Below are 22,283 nucleotides of genomic sequence, written 5' to 3'. Positions count from 1 at the left end.
TTTCTGCCCCTTTCCAGAATATCATGTGAATAGAATCAAAAAGCCTTTGAGTCTGGCTTCTTTCACTTAGCATAATGCATTTGAGATTCATTCATGTTATTGTGTGTATGAGTAATCTGTTCCTTTTTATTGCTTAGTGGTATTCGTTTGTATGGATGTACCACAGTTTATCCATTCCCTGGTTGAGGTATATTTGGATTACTCCAGTTTTTCTTTTTTAATGGAAAATTGTCTAAGTTAGCTTGAAAGTTTAACTCAACAGGTGAAAACCCTAGGTGATTTAAGAAGTTAAAAGTTAGAAGTAAAGGGCTTCCCTGGTGGCGCAGTGGTTGAGAGTCTGCCTGCCGATGCAGGGGTCACGGGTTCGTGCCCTGGTCCGGGAGGATCCCACGTGCCGCGGAGCGGCTGGGCCCGTGAGCCATGGCTGCTGGGCCTGCGCGTCCAGAGCCTGTGCTCCGCGGCGGGAGAGGCCACGGCAGTGAGAGGCCCGCATACCGCAAAAAAAAAAAAAAAAAAAAAAAAAAGTTAGAAGTAAAGATTGTACCCATGTATGTGTGCTCATAAACAAGGACTAGAGGAAGCAATGTGGAAAAAATGAATATAGGAAACTTGTTGGTAGTGGTGAGATTGTAGGTGATTAGCCTTTTCATTTTCTAAATTTTCTATTTTAATTAGAAACCTTGATTTTGATATAATTTCAAACATACATGGAAAAATTAACAGGCCTAGTACAAGGAACTCCCATATACCTTGTACTCAGATTCACAGATTGTTTATATTTTGCCTCATTTGCTTCATCATTTTTCTACATGAATATATATATGCATATGTACATATATATGCATGTTTTTTCTGAAATGTTTGAAAGTTGGAGACGTTATGCTCTTTTACCCTTAAATATTTTCTAAAGACTAGGAGACTCTATTACTCAACCACAGTATAGCTATCAAAATCAGGAAATTTAACACTGATAAAACGCTATTACCTACAGGGGCCCCAGGTTCCAATCTCTGGTCGGGGAACTAGATCCCACATGCGTGCCATGACTAAGAGTCTGCGTGCTGCAACTATGAAGTCCACAGGCCACAACTAAGAGCCCGCATGCGGCAACTAAAGATCCCCACATGCCACAACTAAGCCCTGGCGCAGCCTAAATAAATATTAAAAAATAAGTAAATTTTAAAAAACGCTATTACCTAATCCAAAGAACGTAGTCACAGTTTGACAATTATCCCAATAATATCTCTTTAAAAGATACTGTAAGCTTTAGTTTTTCTCCTTGTCCAGGATCCAATTTAGGATCCTGAGTTTATTTAGCTGTCATGTCTCTTTAGCTTCCTTTAATCTGAAACAATCCCTCAGTCTTTCTTATTTCTTGACTTTGACTTTTTTGGAGAGTATAAGTAGATTCTTTAAGAATGGAAAGTCCCTCAGTTTGCATTTGTCACATGTTTCCCTCATAATTAGGTTCAGGTTACACATTTTTTGCAGGAATACCACTGAAGTGATGATGTGTCTTTCTTAATGCATAACGACTGGAAGCACATGATGTGGATTATCCTATATTGGTGATGTTTAGCTTTGATTTCTTGACTAAGGTGGTATCTACCATGTTTTCCTCTGAAAAAGTTACTGTTTTTTCCTTTGTAGTTAATAGGTAATTTGTGGTGAGATGTTTTGAGATTATGTAAATATACTGTTCCTCATCCAACTTTTACCCATTACTCATTCATCTTAGCATCCACTGATGATATTTTTCTAACTTCATCATACCTTATATTTATTAAGTGGCGTTCTGCTGTAAGGGAGATTCTCTTCTCCCCCATTAAAAAAATTCATTCATATCCATCTATATCGATAAATATATCGGTATGAACTCATGAATTCATATTTTATTCAGTGGGTTATAATTCATTAGTATCATTTATTTTGATACTCAGAATGTCCCTGCTTTAGCCAGCAGGAGCCCCTTCTAGCTGACTTGTACTGTCTAGTGATTCTATTTAGTACTTCCTTGCTTTCTAGCTCAAGAAGGTATTCCAGGTTCATCCTGTATTTTCCCTGCCCCAGCCCTAGGATCAACTATTTCTTCAAAGAGCCCTGGTTCCTTTTAAAGTGGAGAATGGTATTTAGAAACCACAGTGTGGCAACTGGCTGAGTGCTTGTTGTTATTACATAACTCTAGGACTTCTCAGGGGACACAGTGGACACACACACAACACCACACACACACACACACACACACAATTTTAGTTTCATTTATTTTAAAAAATATTTATTTATTTATTTTTGGCTGTGTTGGGTCTTTGTTGCAGTGTACAGGCTTCTCATTGTGATGGCTTCTCCTGTTGAGGAGCACAGGCTTTAGGCGTGCGGGCTTTGGTGGTTGTGGCCCGCGGGCTCAGCAGTTGTGGCTCGCGGACTCTAGAGTGCAGGCTCAGTAGTTGTGGCGCATGGGCTTAGTTGCTCTGCGGCATGTGTGATTCTCCTGGACCAGGGATCGAAACTGTGTCCCCTGCGTTGGGAGGTGGATTCCTAACCACTGTACCACCAGGGAAGTCCCTTAGTTTCATTTAAAAAGAGATATTTAAGAACACATGCAAAAATCTTATCTGATTTTTATCTTTCTCCATACTAATGTAGCCACCAGTTAATTAGCAGTTAGAATGAAGAAATTATAAAACTACTGAAATGTCACCTGTATGTGGCATCTTTTTAAATTTTTTTATAGGCTGGAATTATCAGAGAGGCAGTGTTGATCAGTGGAAAGAGCACCCCATCAACTTTTCCATCACACTGCTTGCTTTGGACATGTTCACCTTTCCCTCAGTTAGAAAAGAGTGAAAGTATCTACTTCAGGGATTAGAAAACTAACAAAAAGTACCTGCCACTCATTGAGTTGGTCAATAAACTGTTGATTTCTGATTTATCTAGGCATTTTCCTTTTTTCTTTCCTATTTCTGTAGTTCACGTCACTGGTTAAATTGTTGAAAATGGTTTTATATATTAAATTATAAATGTCACCTAGAAGTTTGGAAAAGATGAACTTTAATTTTTAGTTCAGAGTGGGGGACATATCCAACCTGTTGAAGTCCACAGTTTGGCTTTCTGGGCTGGATTTCTGTCTGTGATGGGGCTGTGTGCCCATTCAGAGGTCAAGGGGAGTTGCTGATTGCAAATGAACCCTATTCTTTTGTCCTGTGTGTGTTGCACAACCATTTCTAATTTGAACAGACTAATTACTGGTAAAACTGGTAAAATGTTAGATTTAGGGATGGAGATTTGATAAAAATGTAGGATCCTTTATTCTTCCTAAACACTACAAACAGCAGCAGCCACTTTAAAAATGATTTTTAACAGCTTGTTTGGGGATATAATTTACATGCCACAAATTCACTATTTTAAGTGTACATTCAGTGGTTTTTTAGTATATCACAGAGTTGTGCAATCGTCACCACAATCGATTTTAGAACGCTTTCAGCACCCCTGAAAGAAACCGTGTACCCGTTAGCAGTCATTCCCCAGTTCCACTTCTTGCAGGCTCTGACAACCACTAATCTACTTTCTGTCTCTAAGGATTTGCCTATTCTGGACATTTCATAGAAATGAAATCATACAACACGTGGCCTTTTGTGACTAATGCTTTCATTTAGCATAATGTTTTCAAGGTTCATCCGTGTTACGAAAATGAATGTAGTACTTCATTCCGTTTTATGGCTGAATAAAGTTCCATTATAAGGGTTCTGATTTCTTCACATCCTCATTAACACTTGTTATTGTCTGTTTTTCTTATTTTAGCTATCCTAGTGGGTGTGAAGTGGTATCTCATTCTGGTTTTGATTTGCATTCCCCTGATGGCTAGTGATGTTGAGCATCTTTTCATGTGCTTATTGGCCATTTGTATATCTTAGGAGAAATACCTATTCAGATATTTTGGCCATTTTAAAATTGGGTTGTCTTTTTATTATTGAGTTGTAATAGGTCTTTAACAACCACTTTTTCAGGGCCTAGTATGAGCACCAAGACCATGCTAGGTGCTTCGTCTGCACTTCTTTGTTTAATCCTCATAAAAGCCCACATGGTAAGTTTTGTACCTTGTTTATAGATGAGGAGATTGACGATCAGTGTCTAAAGAGAGTCTTAAGTGGTAGTGGTCAAGACTCTAATAACCTTCATCTATCTGAGTTCAAAGTTCCTGTTTTGTTGGCTACTCTGTGCTTCTGATCTTTGACATTGTTGAAACAGTGCCTGTGTTCTAGGCCTTGGAATGAAAATTTCAGGAAGCATTGAGGGAATTCATACACTAAATAGTTAATCTTCCGAGTCCCTTCCAACATTTTATATACTAGATTTATTCCAGAAAACTTATGTATAAACCAAGGTAAAAAATATAAAAATAATCAGACTTTAGTTTCTGCTAAAAGAACTTTGAATATGAAGAAATCACGAGGTGCATTCTTTTGTAATACTAGTAAGTTATTTTCTGAGTTTGCATAAGTTATATTCAGCTTCCCTAGAGCAGGGCACATATCAAATAAGTTGTGAGATATGAGGGATTTTCAGAAAATATTGATATAACTTTATATATTAATTTTTTCCCCTAATCTGGGTGAAAAGTTGGTTAGTAATTAACTGAGTGAACTTTTCAACAGAAGCAAAATAAATATCTGTGACCTGTCAGAACTTGTCTGAACTCTGCCCCATAAAGTATCAAGATACTTTGTACGTATGCTGAAAAGTGTCAGTTATTATTTTATCACATACAGTTAGGAAGTGGCAAGCTTGGAGAGGGCACAGTGATGTTTATGATTAAAGGCTGAAAAGTTGGACTATTAATGAAATGAAACTGGCTTGTGGAGGACTAGTTGTAGCCACTTGATTTTATGTCACTTGTTCAGACTTTTGACAGAGAAAATGGTATACCATAGATAATTCTGCTCTAAATGGAACAGGAAAAAAATTAGAATTTAGCTAAGAGAGAATTCAATGTAATTCAGTTCTAATCAGTCACTATTTACTGAGTACCTATTGTGTGCCAGGAACTGGGGATATAAATCAAGATTATTTATTTTTTTAAGCTGTGGTATCTGCTCTTGAGAAGCTGACATTTAGTAGGGTTTCACAGAAAGGGAGTTTCCTGGGCTGGATCTTGAAGGGTAAAATAGAATTTGCTAAGATAGAGGTATTCCAGACACAGAGAGCAGCAAGGGCAAAGGCGTGGAAGTACGAAGTAGCATGCCATGCTCTGAGAACTGCATGTATTTCAGCATGGTGGGAGCTTACTTCCATTCCTTGTTGTGATATTAATATGATTTCTCTAGTAGGTTCACTTTTCAACCTCTTAGACTTTCCATACCCTCCTTTCACCCTCATTTTCAGCTGATTACTTTGTATGTTACTTTGTATGTTGTTGAAAAATCAGAAGCCATTAGACCCAAACTCCCCTTATCTTCCATCCCAAGACTTACAGACCTATCTAGCATTTTACCCATCTGATCTTCTTCTTCCCTTGAGTCTCCTCCTCTTCCTTCATAGGTCACTAGATCTCATCCCCCTTCACCTTCTCAAGACTTCTCTCCTATCTCTTTAACCCTGGTTCATTACCATCATCAGGCAAACATGCTCTAATACATTAATCTTAAAACAGAAACAAACTTTCCTTAATGCCACCCTCCCCACCAGAGATCACCCCATTTCACTGTTCCCCTGAAAGTGATGTCTCAAAAGAGACACACTGTTTCTATTTCCCTTTCCTATTCACTCTTTAATTTACTGTAATCTTTACTGACTTCTGCCTTCCAACATTTGCTTAATATTGCTTTTGCCCCAGTCACCTGAACTCTTCTTGTTGCCAGTCCAGTGGGTATTTGACCTTTGGCAGCATTTGACATAGTTTCCTCTCCCCGCCACCTCCCTTCCAGATTCTTTCTCCCCTCTTGGCTTCTATGACATTATGTTCTTCTAGTTTTCCTCTTGCATCACTGGCTACTGCTTCCTCTTCCCTCCCAGACTTCTAAATAATTGAGATCCACAGAGTATTGTCCTAGGCTTACTTCTTTCTCTAGAATTCCCTCAAGGTGAGCTTGTCTTTTCCCATGGATTTAAATACTTTCATTATGCTAATGATTATCTGACTTTATCTCCAGCCTAGACTGCTTCTGAGCTCCAGACTCTCTTATCCATCTGCCTTCTTGTCTCACAAACGTCGCATACTGACTGTGCCTGAGATGGGACTTTGATCCCCTTTACTCCCACTGCATTCTTCTTTTTGTCAATAAATGGCACCGTCATCCCTTCAGTTATTCAGGCCAAACACCTAAATCATCCTTGCTCGTTCCCCTCCCCCTTAGATCTCTCTCGTGCCCAGCAGCAAAGCTTATGGATTCAGTGTTTAAAATATATTTTGAATCCACTTCCTTCTCTCCATCTCTACTAGCAGACTGCCTCCACTCCCTATCTGGACCACTCCAGCAGCCTTGTAACCCTCTCCCCACCTAAGTTCTTGCATCCCAACCCCACCAGTTCATTGTGATCATAAGAATGATCACAAATCAAACTATTTCACTTCCTTGTTTAACCATTTCAGTGGTTTCCCAAAATCCCTACTTTGGCCTGGATGGTATGGTCCCTGCCCAGTTCTCCAATTTCATTTCGCGTCATTCTCCCCCTACTTACAGTACTCTACTGACTGGTCCTCTTACTTTCTTTTAATATATGCTAAACACTTTTCTCTCTCTGGATCTTTGCAAGTTTCCTCTTTGAATGTCTAGCTCCTTTTCTTCCTTTAATTGGGTCTTAGCTTAAATTCACTTGCTCAGAGACATCATTCCTTGACTGCCTTAACCTAAAGTAGGTTCCTCTAAAAGTCGGCTTCCTAATACTTGTAATTATTTTGTCTGTTTACTTCTTTTTTTCCTGGAAAAATATAGACTCAGTGAGGACTGGGACTGGGTCTAACTTGTTCACCATTGTACTCCCAGTACCTCAAACAATGCTTGGCTTGTAGCAAGCAGTCATTAAATATTTATGAAATGATCAAAAGAAGGAAAGGGAAGGGAAGGGAAAGGAGAAATGGGTGGGGTGGATGGGGAGAAAGAGGGAAGGAAGGAGAGGAGGTAGAGAAAGAAGGAAAGACATGCTTTGCTTACCGAGCAGCTGCTACGCTCTTGACTCCATCAAGTATATCCTTCCCATGTTTGTTGTTCCAGTCCTGGCCTCAGCCACCGCCAGGATGCTTGTGGTATGTCAGAGGAATTACTAAAAATCCTAAGGCGCCCTCATCTTCTTCAGACCTTTCAGTTTCTCTCAGCATCTAATGCTTGAGGCTCTGCAGCCTGTAATAGTCGTGGCTGTCATTTTTTACCATGGGCCAGGGTCTCTGCTAGGTACCTTCCACACGGGATTCCACTTAATTCTGCAAAGTCACCGGCACCCTCCACCTTCTTCCCTGCCTCCCCACCAGAGGTTGCACAGAGATGAAGTAGCTTGCTCAGAATCGCATAGCTAGTGAGTGGAGGAAGCCTTGAGATTCTAACCCAGGCTTTTGTAGCTATAGGGATTATGTTCTTTCTGCCACATCAGGCCATTTATCTATAGTTGTTCCCCAAGTATCAAGCAGCCAATAGATGGATGTTGGTAAATTCATGTCTTGTATCATAGCTAAAAAATAAATCTCGAGTCCAACCTCTGCTTACTCCCCACTTCATTATACTCTGTTTAATCACCATCATCTCTTGCCTGGACTACTGCAGTAGCCTCTTAATTGGTCTCCCTGCCTCCTCACTTGCCCTCTTCTAGTCCATTTTCCCGCCAGCAGCCAGATTTATTTTTTTAAAACATGTAAATGGATTGTGCTACTCTCCAGCGTATACCCTGCAGTTCTCAAGGTACTTAAAATAAAACGCATACTCTTAACTGTGACCTGTAAAGCCTCTTGTTATCTTGCCTTGCATGTTTCTGTGACCTTAGGTCCTTCTCCTCTGCTCTGCTCCAGCCATACTGGCCTTCTTATAGTTCCTTTAACTGCTAAGCTAGTTTCTACATCAAGTTCTTTATACTGGAAGTATAGAGGTGACTTCTCCACCTAAGTCTTTACATGGCTGGCTCTACGTAATTTAATACCTAATTTAAATATCACCTCCTCAGAGAGGCCTGTCTGACTAGGCTGTCTAAAATAGAACACCTGGGGGCTTCCCTGGTTGGTCCAGTGGTAAAGAATCTGCCTTACAATGCAGGGGACACCGGTTTGATCCCTGGTCAGGGAACTAAGATCCCACATGCCTGCGGGGCAACTAAAGCCTGCGCCACAACCACTGAGCTTGCGTGCCTCAACTAGAGAGCCTGCGTGCTGCAACTGCAGAGCCCACGTGCTCTGGAACCCACACGCCATAACTACAGAGCCTGTGTGCCACAACTAGAGAGATAACCCGTATGCCGCAACAAAAGAGCCCGCACGCCTCAAAGAAGACCCCGCGTGCTGCAACTAAGACCCGATGCAGACAAAAATAAATTAAATAAATAAATAAGTAGATAAATAAATAAATAAATCTTTAAAAAATAAAATAGACCAACACACATAAATATACTTTCTTTATATCCTCTTAATCTGCCTTCTTTTCTTTTTTTTAAAGAAGATGTTGGGGGTAGGAGTTTATTAATTAATTTATTTATTTTTGCTGTGTTGGATCTTCGTTCCTGTGTGAGGGCTTTCTCCAGTTGTGGCAAGCAGGAGCCACTCTTCATTGCGGTGCGTGGGCCTCTTACTGTCGCGGCCTCGCTTGTTGCGGAGCACAGGCTCCAGACATGCAGGCTCAGTAGTTGTGGCTCATGGGCCTAGTTGCTCCGCGGCATGTGGGATCCTCCCAGACCAGGGCTCGAACCCGTGTCCCCTGTGTTAGCAGGCAGATTCTCAACCACTGTGCCACTAGGGAAGCCCTGCCTTATTTTCTTCATAGTAACTGTATTCTTTATTTTTTGCATGTTCATTGTCTCCCCCAGTGGCGTAGAAGCTTCATGAGGGTAGGTTCGTTGGTTTAATATATTTTCAGGGACAAGGCCTACCACCTAGTGAGCACTCAATATTTGTTGAAAAATGAGAAGAAAAGCTTAATTGTTTTTTTGGCTTAATAACAGTTTCCTTTGGGTAAAAGGCACAGCATCTCTGTTAGGGTTTTTGAAAGTTACTACTGTATAAATATTGAAAAGCCTAGTACCTATATGACTCCATGGATTGAAATCAATTCTTTTCCCCAGTTCTTTTAAAACTCATCAAATTGAGGCTGCTCCAACCAGCTCTGCAGTTGATGGATTTAAGGCAAATCTTGTCTTTAAGGAGATTGAGAAGAAGCTTGAAGAGGTAAGATTTATGTAAAATATTGGGATATTTCTTATGGAAAAACCCAAACGAACTTTTTGGTCAACCCAATACTACCGGGAGGACCCTGGGGCTAGAGGAAGCAGATATAGATTTCAGGTATTGCCATGAGTGGTACCAGTTGAAAATTTATATCGTACTGTCAAGTATTGAGTGTATTTTATATTTCTTAGTGTCTACTATGGCTTCTCTGTAATTTTGGTAAGAGTGCATTTCAGAAATGAATAAACCTCCAGATTTGAGTTATGTAAAGGGATTCTAATTTATTTTGGTATAATTTCCTTCTGAATTAAAAAGATCTTACTTAGAACCATTAGAAAGAATAATATTTAAAGGAGTCTTAAAGGCACCTAATATCAAAACTCCTTTTAAAAAGAAATCTTTCGTGCTTGAGTTTTTCACAGCTTTAAAATTTGTTTTTCTTGTTGTAAAAATGAGCTAATTAAAAGGATTATACAGAAACATATAAAGAATATATGTGGCTGTCTCCTGAAATGCCATTACTAAGAGTTCACTAAACTGTTAACAGTGGTTGACATTCTTTCAGACATCTCTCTGTGTGTATTAACATACAGTTTTACATAACTAGGATCATACAAACATGTTGAGTTTTAAAATTTATATTATATATGCAACTATGTTTATGTACAGTACTTAGTTCTTTAAAAAATTGTATTTATATACAGAGGATCTTATTAGTTATCCATTTTATACATATTAGTGTATATATGTCAATTGCAATCTCCCAATTCATCCCTTCATCCCACCACCACCACCCACCGTCTCTGCTTTCCCCCCTTGGTGTCCATACATTTGTTCTCTACATCTCTGTCTCTTTCTGCCTTGCAAACCGGTTCATCTGTACCATTTTTCTAGAATCCACATATATTCATTAATATACGATATTTGTTTTTCTCTTTCTGACTTAACTTCACTCTGTATGACAGTCTCTCGGTCCATCCACATCTCTACAAATGACCCAATTTCGTTCCTTTTTATGGCTGAGTAATATTCCATTGTATATATGTACCACAACTTCTTTATCCATTTGTCTGTCAATGGGCATTTAGGTTGCTTCCATGACCTGGCTATTGTAAATAGTGCTGCAACGAACATTGGGGTGCATGTGTCTCTTTGAATTATGTTTTTCTCTGGATATATGCCCAGTAGTGGGATTGCTAGGTCATATGTAATTCTATTTTTAGTTTTTTTTTCTTTCTTTTTTAAACATCTTTATTGGAATAAAATTGCTTTACAATGGTGTGTTAGTTTCTGCTTTATAGCAAAGTGAATCAGCTATACATATACAATGGTGTGTTAGTTTCTGCTTTATAACAAGGTGAATCAGCTATACATGTACATATATCCCCATATCTCCTCCCTCTTATGTCTTCTTCCAACCCTCCCTATCCTGTCCCTCTAGGTGATCACAGAGCACCAAACTGATCTCCATGTGCTATGTGGCTGCTTCCCATTAGCTATCTGTTTTACATTTGGTAGTGTATATATGACCATGCTACTCTCTCACTTCGTCCCAGCTTACCCTTCCCCTACCCTGTGTCCTCAAGTCCATTCTCTACATCTGCATCTTTATTCCTGTCCTGCCCTTAGGTTCTTCAGAACCTTTTTTTTTTTTTTTTTTTTTTTTTTAGATTACATGTATATGTGTTAGCATATGGTGTTTGTTTTTCTCTTTCTGACTTACTTCACTCTGTATGACAGACTCTAGGTCCATCCACCTCACTACAAATAACTCAGTTTTGTTTCTTTTTAGGGCTGAGTAATATTCCATTGTATGTATATGCCACATCTTCTTTATCCATTCATCTGTTGATGGACACTTAGGTTGCTTCCATGTCCTGGCTATTGTAAATAGTGCTGCAATGAACATTGTGGTACATGACTCTTTTTGAGTTATGGTTTTCTCAGGGTATATGCCCAGTAGTGGGATTGCTGGGTTGTACGGTAGTTCTATTTTAGTTTTTTAAGGAACCTCCATACCGTTCTCCATAGTGGCTTGGTCAATTTACATTGCCACCAACAGTGCAAGAGGGTTCCCTTTTCTCCATACCCTCTCCAGCATTTCTTGTTGTAGATTTTCTGATGATGCCCATTCTGACAGGTGTGAGGTGATACCTCATTGTAGTTTTGATTTGCATTTCTCTAATAATTAGTAATGTTGTGCATCTTTTCATGTGCCTCTTGGCCATCTGTATGCCTTCTTTGGAGAAATGTCTATTTAGGTCTTCTGCCCATTTTTGGATTGGGTTGTTTGTTTTTTTAACATTGAGCTGCATGAGCTATTTATATATTTTGGAGATTAATCCTTTGTCCATTGATTCGTTTGCAAATATTTTCTCCCATTGTGAGGGTTTGTCTTTTTGTCTTGTTATAGTTTCCTTTGCTGTGCAAAAGCTTTTAAATTTCATTAAGTCCCATTTGTTTATTTTTGTTTTTATTTCCATTACTCTAGGAGGTGGGTCAAAAAAGATCTTCCCATGATTATGTCAAAGAGTGTTCTTCCTTTGTTTTCCTCTAAGAGTTTTATAGTGTCCAGTCTTACATTTAGTTATTTAATCCATTTTGAGTTTGTTTTTGTGTATGGTGTTAGGGAGTGTTCTAATTTCATTCTCTTACATGTAGCTGTCCAGTTTTCCCAGCACCACTTATTGAAGAGGCTGTCTTTTCTCCATTGTATATCCTTGCCTCCTTTGCCATAGATTAGTTCACCATAGGTGTGTGGGTTTATCTCTGGGCTTTCTATCCTGTTGTATTAATCTATATTTTTGTTTTTGTGCCAGTACCATATTGTCTTGATTACAGTAGCTTTGTAGTATAGTCTGAAATCAGGGAGTCTGATTCCTCCAGCTCCATTTTTTCCTCTCAAGACTGCTCTGGCTGTTTGGGGTCTTTCATGTCTCCGTAAAAATTTTAAGATTATTTGTTCTAGTTCTGTAAAAAATGCCCTTGGTAATTAGACAGGGATTGCACTGAATTTGTAGATTGCTTTGGGGAGTATAGTCATTTTGACAATATAGATTCTTCCAATCCAAGAACATGATAATCTCTCCATCTGTTCATGTCATCTTTGATTTCTTTCATCAGAGGCTTATAGTTTTCTGAGTACAGGTCTTTTGCCTCCATAGGGAGGTTTATTCCTAGGTATTTTATTCTTTTTGTTGCAATGGTAAATGGGAATGTTTCCTTAATTTCTCTCTCAGATTTTTCATCATTAGTGTATAGGAATGCAAGAGATTTCTGTGCATTAATTTTGTATCCTGCAACTTTACCAAATTCATTGATTAGTTCTAATAGTTATCTGGTAGCATCTTTAGGATTCTCTATGTATGGTGTCATGTCATCTGCAAACAGTGACAGTTTTACTTCTTCTTTTCCAATTTGTATTCCTTTTATTTCTTTTTCTTCTCTGATTGCCATGGCTAGGACTTCCAAAGCCATGTTGAATAATAGTGGTGAGAATGGACATCCTTGTCTCATTCCTGATCTTAGAGGATATGCTTTCAGTTTTTCACCTTTAAGAATGACGTTTGCTGTAGATTTGTCGTATATGGCCTTTATTATGTTGAGGTAGTTTCCCTCTCTGCCCACTTTCTGGAGAGTTTTTATCATAAATGGGTGTTGAATTTTGTCAAAAGCTTTTTCTGCATCTATTGAGATGATCATATGGTTTTTATTTTTTAATTTGTTAATATGATGTATCACATTGATTGATTGGTGTATACTGAAGAATCCTTGCATCTCTGGGATAAATCCCACTGGATCATGGTGTATGATCCTTTTAATGTGTTGTTGGATTCTGTTCGCTAGTATTTTGTTGAGGATTTTTGCATCTGTGTTCATCAGTGTATTGGTCTGTAATATTTTTTATAGTATCTTTGTCTTGTTTTGGTATCAGGGTGATGGTGGCCTCATAGAATGAGTTTGGGAGTGTTTCTTCCTCCGCAATTTTTTGGAAGAGTTTGAGAAGGATGTATGTTAGGTCTTCTCTAAATGTTTGATAGAATTCACCTGTGAAACCATCTGGTCCTGGACTTTTGTTTCTTGAAAGGTTTTTAACCACAGTTTCAAATTCATTACTCGTGATTGGTCTGTTCATATTTTCTATTTGTTCCTGGTTCAGTCTTGGAAGGTTATACCTTTCTAAGAATTTGTTCATTTCTTCCAGGTGGTCCATTTTATTGGCATCGAGTTGCTTGTAGTAGTCTCTTATGATGCTTTGTATTTCTGTGGTGTCCATTGTAACTTCTCCTTTTTCATTTCTAATTTTATTGATTTGAGTCCTCTCCCTCTTTTTCTTGATGAGTCTGGCTAAAGGTTTATCAATTTTGTTTATCTTCTCAAAGAACCAGCTTTTAGTTTTATTGATCTTTGCTGTTATTTTCTTTGTTTGTATTTCATTTATTTCTGCTCTGATCTTTATGATTTCTTTCCTTCTACTAACTTTGGGTTTTGTTTGTTCTTCTTTCTCTAGTTCCTTTAGGTGTAAGGTTAGATTGTTTCTTCGAAATTTTTCTTGTTTCTTGAGATAGGATTGTTTTGCTATAAACTTCCCTCTTAGAACTGCTTTTGCTGCATCCCATAGGTTTTGGATCATTGTGTTTTCATTGTCATTTATCTCTAGGTATTTTTTGATTTCTTCTTTCATGTCTTATTGACCTCTTGGTTATTTAGTGATGTATTGTTTAACCTCCATGTGTTTGTGTTTTTTACATTTTTTCCCCTGTAGTTTATTTCTAACCTCTTAGCATTGTGGTCGGAAAAGATGCTTGATATGATTTCAGTTTTCTTAAATTTACCGAGGCTTGATTTGTGACCCAAGATGTGATCTATCCTGGAGAGTGTTCTGTGTGTACTTGAGAAGAAAGTGTATACTGCTGTGTTTTGATAGAATGTCCTGTAAATATTAATTAAATCTATCTGGTCTGTTGTGTCATTTAAAGCTTGTGTTTCCTTATTAATTTTCTGTCTGGATGATCTGTCCATTGGTGTAAATGAAGTGTTAAAGTCCCCCACTATTATTGTGTTACTGTCAGTTTCCTCTTTTATAGCTGTTAGCATTTGCCTTATGTGTTGAGGAGCTCCTGTGTTGGGTGCCTGTATATTTATAAGTGTTGGATTGATCCCTTGATCATTATGTAGTGTCCTTCCTTGTCTCTTGTAACTTTCTTTATTTTAAAGTCTAGTTTATCTGATATGAGTATTGCTCCTCCAGCTTTCTTTTGATTTCCATTTGCCTAGCATATCTTTTTCCATGCCTTCACTTTCAGTCTGTATGTTTCCCTAGGTCAGAAGTGGGTCTCTAGGGCTTCCCTGGTGGCACAGTGGTTGAGAGTCTGCCTGCTGATGCAGAGGACGAGGGTTCGTGCCCCGGTCCGGGAAGATCCCACGTGCCGCGGAGCAGCTGGGCCTGTGAGCCATGGCCGCCGAGCCTGTGCGTCCGGAGCCTGTGCTCCACAAAAGGAGAGAGCACAACAGTGAGAGGCCCACGTATTGCCAAAAAAAAAAAAAAAAAGTGGGTCTCTTGTAGACAGCATATATATGGGACTTCTTTTTGTATCCATTCAGCAAGCCTGTGTATTTTGGTAGGAGCATTTAATCCATTCACATTTAAGGTAGTTATCAGTATGTATGTTCCTGTTACCATTTTCTTAATTATTTTGGGTTTGTTTCTGTAAGTCCTTTTCTTCTCTTGTGTTTCCCACTTAGAGAAGTTCCTTTAGCATTTGTTGTAGAGGTGGTTTAGTGGTGCTGAATTCTCTTTGCTTGTCTGTAAAGATTTTGATTTCTCCGTCGAATCTGAATGAGATCCTTGGTGGGAGAGTAATCTTGGTTGTAGGTTCTTCCCTTCCATCACTTTAAATATATCGTGGCACTCCCTTCTGGTTTGTAGAGTTTCTGCTGAGAAATCCGCTGTTAACCTTATGGGAGTTCCCTTGTGTGTTGTCATTTTTCCCTTGTTGCTTTTAATAATTTTTCTTTGTCTTTAATTTTTGTCTGTTTGATTAGTATATGTCCTGGTGTGTTTCTCCTTGGGTTTATCCTGCCTGGGACTCTCTATGCTTCCTGGACTTGGGTGGCTATTTTTTTCCCATAGTAGGGAAGTTTTCAACTATAATCTCTTCATATATTTTCTTGAGTCCTTTCTCATTCTTTTCTCCTTCTGGGACCCCTATAATGCGAATGTTGGTGCATTTAATGTTGTCCCAGAGGTCTCTTAGGCTGTCTTCATTTCTTTTCATTCTTTTTTCTTTATTCTATTCTGCAGCAGTGAGTTCCACCATTCTGTCTTCCAGGTCACTTATCCATTCTTCTGCCTCAGTTATTCTGCTAATGATTCCTTCTAGTATTTTTCATTTTCGTTATTGTATTGTTCAACTCTGTTTGTTAATTCTTCTAGGTGTTTGTTCTTTAATTCTTCTAGGTCTTTGTTAAACATTTTCTCGATCTTTGCCTCCATTCTTTTTCTGAGGTCCTGGATCATCTTCACTATCATTATTCTGAATTCTTTTTCTGGAAGGTTGCCTGTCTGCACTTCATTTAGTTGTTTTTCTGGGTTTTATCTTGTTCCTTTATCTGGTCCATAGTCCTCTGCCTTTTCATTTTGTCTATCTGTCTGTGAATGTGGTTTTCGTTTCACAGGCTGCAGGATTATAGATCTTCTTGCTTCTGCTGTCTGTCCTCTGGTGGATCAGTAATTAGTTCTTGATAGATAATAATCATACTAAAGCAATCTAACAGTAACTCTCCAAAATAGAGAGTTATTCTGTTCAGGCAAAATTAGGTATTTACTTCATTGTTTCAAACTTAAAGATATCTTGGAATTTCATAATTGATTTTAATTACGACCAACAAGGCACAGTCACAGCCACAGTCACATAATTCCAATTACACATCTGCTAAGCTGACCAGTGGGCTGAAATAAAGGATTCAAAACATTTAAGGTGTGCATTTCACACATGTTAGAGCAACAGTGTGAAGGCAAGCATTGTGCATATCTTGTAACTCCCTTATTATAGCACAAAGGATTTCTTAACACCTTAAGGTGATTGTGCTGTGGATGGGAAAACAGTTAAAGTGACTGACTTGTCTTGACAAAGTATCCTGCATTTCTAGAATTTTCATAATGATCAACAATCTTCCTGATGTAGAGAGGGCCAGGGCTGACAGTTCCCAGCCGGCAGGAGCTTGCAGACCTATCTTGCTGCCATCTTGAGGGATACACCCTCGTTAGTCTACCTGTTTTGTTTTGTTTTTTTTAATATTCATTTATTTATTTATTTGGCTATGCCAGGTCTTAGTTGCGGTATGCGGGATCTTTAGTTGCTTCATGTGTGATCTAGTTCCCTGACCAGGGATTGAACCTGGGCCCCCTGTGTTGGGAGCGTGGAGTCTTAGCCACTGGACTGTCAGGGAAGTCCCTACCTGTTATTTTATAACCTGTTTTCTTCTCTTGATAGCATGTTCCCTGCCCATAAATATAAATCCTTACCATCAGTTTTAATGACCCCATAGTACACGTTTGAATATTGGTGTCATAATCTGTATAACTAGCCTCCTGTGATGAACATTGCATTGTATTTAAATCTTGCAAGTAAAAAAAAAAAGGTATAATACATTTCCTTTTGCCCTCATTTTTAAATACTTAATGCCATGATTACCTTAGCACAAATAGTTAGAAGGGGAAATTGTTGGGTTGTTGGATATGTATGTTTAGCTTTTTGATACATGTTGCCAAACTATCCACCGAAAAGAGGGTACTAATTTACAAACTTAATGACAGTTCATGAGAGTGACGGTTTTTTCTTCACACTATCTCCAGTGCTTTGTTGGTTGGTTTTAAAAAAATCTTTGCCAGTAGTAGGAAAATATATCTCATTATTGTTTTTAAAATTTCTTTTATTACAAGTGTCCACTAAAGTGAAGCTGGACTCTCTAAGGGCTCAGCTTGAAAAAGTTTTTTTTCATGGCACCAGTATTTGCCTGCAGAGTAATCCATAGGATAGTTGCTTCTGCCAGGTTGTCCCTTTTTTGTTTGTTTGTTTTTTCAACTTTATTCTGTCAAAAAAGAAAATAGTTTAGAGAGTACCTATTATGGCTATATGTCTACCATTGCATATTTCATTACTGGGATTAACAAAACAGTGCTGTTTTTATTTCACAGTTTTCTTTTAGCTTTGCAAATGTATGCCTCTTGCTCCCATTTTAATTCTTTTCTTTTCCTTCTGTAACCTCACTTGCATGGACCTTGTCCCCTTGTTTCCTTTCTCCTTCCCACGATTGTCAGTTTCCTAAATGTTTGCAGTACTAGAAAGTGAAAGTCTTGGAATCTTTTGTCAATTCATACATTTTCTGCATTGCAAAGGAAGCCTGGCAAGAGATTTTATTTCCACTTTTGTTTTCGTTAGCAATACCCCATTGCCCTTCTTTGAATTGTCTTAATTTTTTGTTCCTATTAAGTTTACAACAGGACCTTCTCCTTGACCCTTTGCCTACTCAGAAAGAAGTACTTTTCTTCAAGCAAGGAGGCACTTAAAACTTTCTTAGTATTAGTGATCTCTAGTGTTGCAACAGATGTGTATTTTCTTTACCCTTTTAACTCTCTCCTCCTTGTCCATTTCCTTGCCCTCTCTCACTCCTTCAATTGAAAATGTTTTATTGACCAAAGGATTTGATTTTATAAGAGGATCAGTTGGTTGTCAAAAGTAACAGCAAGTGCAAAATTAATCTACATCTGTCTTAAGGAAGTGGGAGGAATTTCCAGGTATTTAGGTAGAATTCCTAAATGTATGCTGGTGATTTCCTGCTCTAACTTGCTGGTGTCTACCATAACTATTCCTGAGGCATTGTGCAAGCAGATGACGGGTAGATGCAGCTGGAAGTAGCAGTTCATGGGCTGTTGGCCCCAAAGGAAGCTTGGCTCCTCGGGTGGCCCAGCACACCAGCATTACTATGTACTCTTCTAGGTTATCTCCACAGAACCTTGAAGGATAAAGGATTTTAAGGAATGTGGAAAAGACTTGAACTTTCTTTTAATTTATTTATGGTGACAGAAACTACTTTTATAGGCTAAAGTTTGGAAGTATTGATATAACCTACTTTGCCATATAGTATGAGCAAATGGAAAGAGCATTGAATTTGAAGTTAAACCAACCTGAGATTGATTTCTGGTTGTGTTGCTTACTTGTCATACGTCCTTGCCCCTCAGGGAACATTGAGTTTAGTGGGAAAATAGACATGGAAAATTTTTCCCGGAAAAAAAAAAACAACTGCGTTAGCAAGAAACTTGCAGGTGGGTGTATGTGCAAAGGGCTCTCAAAGTGTCCAGTAGAGGCAGAAACGCCTTTCCAGAAGAGTTAGCATGTGAGCTGAGACTTGAATTGATGAAGTTAGGTGGGAACGGAGAGTAGGAGGAGGTGAGTGAACTGGGACAGGCCATGAGCAAGGGCATAGAGGCATGTATGTTCATGGCATTCAAAGTGGTCAGAACAAAAAAACCTGGGGAGGATGAAAAAGGGGCTGAAGATCAGAACATATAAATATCCTTCAGATTATGAAGCATTTTGAATGATATATAGAGGCAGACTTTATCCTGTAGGCTGTGGGGAGCCATTTAAATTCAAACCTGAAAGGATATTTATGTTAGTGTTAGGTGGGTTATTTTAGATGGATTAATTGGTAGTAGGATAAAGAATAGTCTAAAGGGTTCTTAACCTTTTAGAGCGTCAGTAATTTTTTCTGCTTAATGAGCTAATATTAACACCTGTGCAGCTGCTTACAGGTTTTATGAAAATTAAAGAAATAATGTATATAAAAGCACTTGAAAACTTTATAGCCCCCAAAAGATTATTGTTGTTGTTAATAGTTTTTCTGAAAGTTAATTTGAGTGAGATGTTTTAAGGGAAGCCAAAATAAGAGAATTTCTCTCCTTTGCTTTAAAAATTTGACAATCATTTTGATTTCTTGATTTAATTAGAAAATGTTGGTAGTTGACTTCAGGACAGTCACATATAAGAATTGTTTCCATGGCTGTTGAGATAAGTAGGCCTAGACTAAATATTTTTAGAATAGCTTCTTTGGAGTCCTAAGACCCATGGTTCATTCTAGATAGGTTCAGGTGTGTTATCTATGTACAAGAAAAAGATTGACACACCCACTAGGATAACTAAAATTAAAAAGACAGACAAAAATGTTGGTAAGGATGTAGATAAATTGGAACCTTCATTTGTTGCTGGTAGGAATGTAACATGGTGCAGCCACTTTAGAAAACAGCTTGATAGTTCCTCAAAAGGTTAAACATTACCTTATGACCCAAATTTTTACTTCTAAATATAAGAGGAATTAGAGCCTATGTACATATAAAAACTTGTGCACAAATGTCCATAGCAGTATCACTGATAATAGCTGAAACAAAATGTGCTGAATCCATACAATGGAATATTATTTGGCCATAAAAAGGAATTAATTACTGATAATGTGCTTCAACATGGATAAACCTTAAAAGCATTATTATACTAAGTGAATGAAGCCAGTCACAAAAGACCATATACTGTATGATTCCATTTGTGTGAAATGTCCAGAATAAGCAAATCCATCAAGATAGAAAGTAGGTTAGTGGTTGCCAGGGGCTAGCAGGAGGGGAGAATGGTGGGGGTGGGGGGTGATTGCTAATGGGTATGGTTTTCTTTTTGGGGTGATGAGAATGTTCTAACATTAGATAATGTTGTTGGTTGCACAACTTTGAATATACTAAAATACCACTGAATTATGTACTTTAAAAGGATAAAGTTTTTGATATATAAATATCTCAATGAATTTGTTATAAAACAAACAAAACACAACAAAAAAAAAGAACTTAGGCCAGACTGTCTGCATTACCTAGAAACAGAGGTTAGTATCTGATAATAATTATTTGAGTATTTCAGGTACTTAGCACAGTGCCTGAACATAGTAAACACTAAAGTCTTTGTTAAAAGAAGAAATATTATGATACCAACAGGAGGAATCTTGGATATAAATTATTGCAGGGATGTAAGGCTGAAAAAAAAGTGGTAAATAAAAACTCTATTAGAAATTATAAGAAAACTGAAAAGGTAGCCAATTCCAGAATAAATATGTAAAGATGAATATATTTTCTATTTATTTGCAATTACCTAGTCATGAAATATAATGAAAAATATATTATTAACAAAAGTAATATAAAATATAAAAATATTAAGAATAAACTTGGCAAGAAATGTACAAAAGCCTATATGGGGGAAAATGACAAAATATTGCCAAGGGACATCAAGGAAAACTTGAAGATACACCATATTCATGGATGGGAGGACTTAATATTGTAAAGATATTACTTTTCCTCCAAACAGATCCATATATTGTATGTAGCCCCATTTATTTGTTTGTTTGTTTATTTATTTATTTTGGCTGCGTTGGGTCTTTGTTGCTGCACGTGGGCTTTCTCTAGTTGTGGGTGAGTGGGGGCTACTCTTTGTTGCTGTGCATGGGCTTCCCATTGCTGTGGCTTCTCTTGTTGTGGAGTATGGGCTCTAGGTGCATGGGCTTCAGTAGTTGCAGCACGTGGGCTCAACAGTTGTGGCACATGGGCTCTAGGGTGTGCAGGCTTCAGTAGTTGTGGCGTGCCAGCTCAGTAGTTGTGGCTCGTGGGTTGTAGAGCACAGGCTCAGTAGTTGTGGTGCATGGGCTTAGTTTGCTCTGTGGCATGTGGGATCTTCCCGGACCAGGGATTGAACCCATGTCCCTTGCATTGGCAGGTGGATTCTAAACCACTGCGCCACCAGGGAAGTCCTATAGCCCCATTTTCGGGGGAAGAACTAACTAAATGATTATAATGTACATCTAGAGGAAAAAAAATGTCCAAAACAAATCAAGAATAGTCAAGAATCTTTCTGAGAGAGGAATTATGGTATTTACTGTACCAAAGAGTAACGTACATTTATAAAGCTATAATACTGGCACAGGAATAGCAGACAGATCATAGAGTAAAATAATGGGAAAACATGCCAGTGTTTTTTGAGCAGTTACTCTGTGCTTTGTGGATATTTAAATACCATACAACTCTATGAGGGTAGCTATATGATTATCTCCATTTCACAGATAAGAAAACTGAGATTCAGAGAGATTTAGTAACTTGCTCAGGGTTATATAAGTAATGGCAGAGCAGGAATTCAAACCTATGCTGATTGCAAATTCATCGTTATTAGTAAAATTTAATTCTTGGAGATTAACCTTAAGTAAATGAGGTTATGTAAAAATACTTAGATATAAGAATGTTATGTACAGCATTGTTATAAGAGCCAGAAGTTAGGACTAACCTTAAACATCAAGCAGCAGAGTATTGGTTAAATAAAGTATAGTATACGTCTACAATTAAAGACTCTGTATGGTCATTTAAAATTATATGAAAGAATACTTAATGACACAGTAATAAGGATAGCTATATTAAACTGAAAAGTGGATTACAAAACAGTATATATACTCATTTTAAAAATATATATGCAGAGGAAAAAGATAGAGGAGATTTATATCAAAATGTTATTTTCTCTGAGTGGTGAAATTATCAATGATTTGTTTTCTTTTTACTTCTCAATATTTTCTATTTTTTACCAGTATAATATGTTTTTTTCTCTAAAGAAAAATAATCGCAATAAAATTATTGTGTGTGTTTTTTTTTTAAGGTGTGTGAGTTATTCACCCTGCCAGCCAGGTTAGCGGGTCCTCTGTGCTCCTGTAGGCCCCTGTGTTCCCTTTTTCCGTAGTGACCGTAGTGTATTATCATTTACCCTTCTAACTCCGTAGCGTCTGGAGTAATGTCTGGTGCCATTCATTGTTTCGGTCAATCAATATTTCAGTAAGGAAAGATGAAATAGAGTAG

At 38.0% G+C, this 22,283-nt stretch overlaps 1 protein-coding gene across 7 annotated transcripts in view; it reads left to right on the top strand.

The window, feature by feature from the left end:
* SCP2 (sterol carrier protein 2) overlaps positions 1–22,283 on the top strand; it is a 167,468-nt gene that overhangs the window by 124,155 nt on the left and 21,030 nt on the right. For 6 of the 7 annotated variants that reach the window (XM_059038093.2, XM_067007494.1, XM_067007487.1 and 3 more), the window contains one exon: positions 9,253–9,355. The exons of the other annotated variant lie outside the window; for it this stretch is intronic. In XM_059038093.2, the coding sequence (XP_058894076.1) occupies positions 9,253–9,355 (103 nt within the window). The remainder of the gene's footprint in view (positions 1–9,252; positions 9,356–22,283) is intronic. 7 annotated transcript variants of the gene reach the window in all.

Source organism: Kogia breviceps, chromosome 1 (assembly GCF_026419965.1).
Source record: "Kogia breviceps isolate mKogBre1 chromosome 1, mKogBre1 haplotype 1, whole genome shotgun sequence".
Taxonomy (NCBI): domain Eukaryota; kingdom Metazoa; phylum Chordata; class Mammalia; order Artiodactyla; family Physeteridae; genus Kogia; species Kogia breviceps.
The sequence above is the reverse complement of the archived record's forward strand: the minus strand, read 5'-3'. Positions and strand labels throughout refer to the sequence as shown.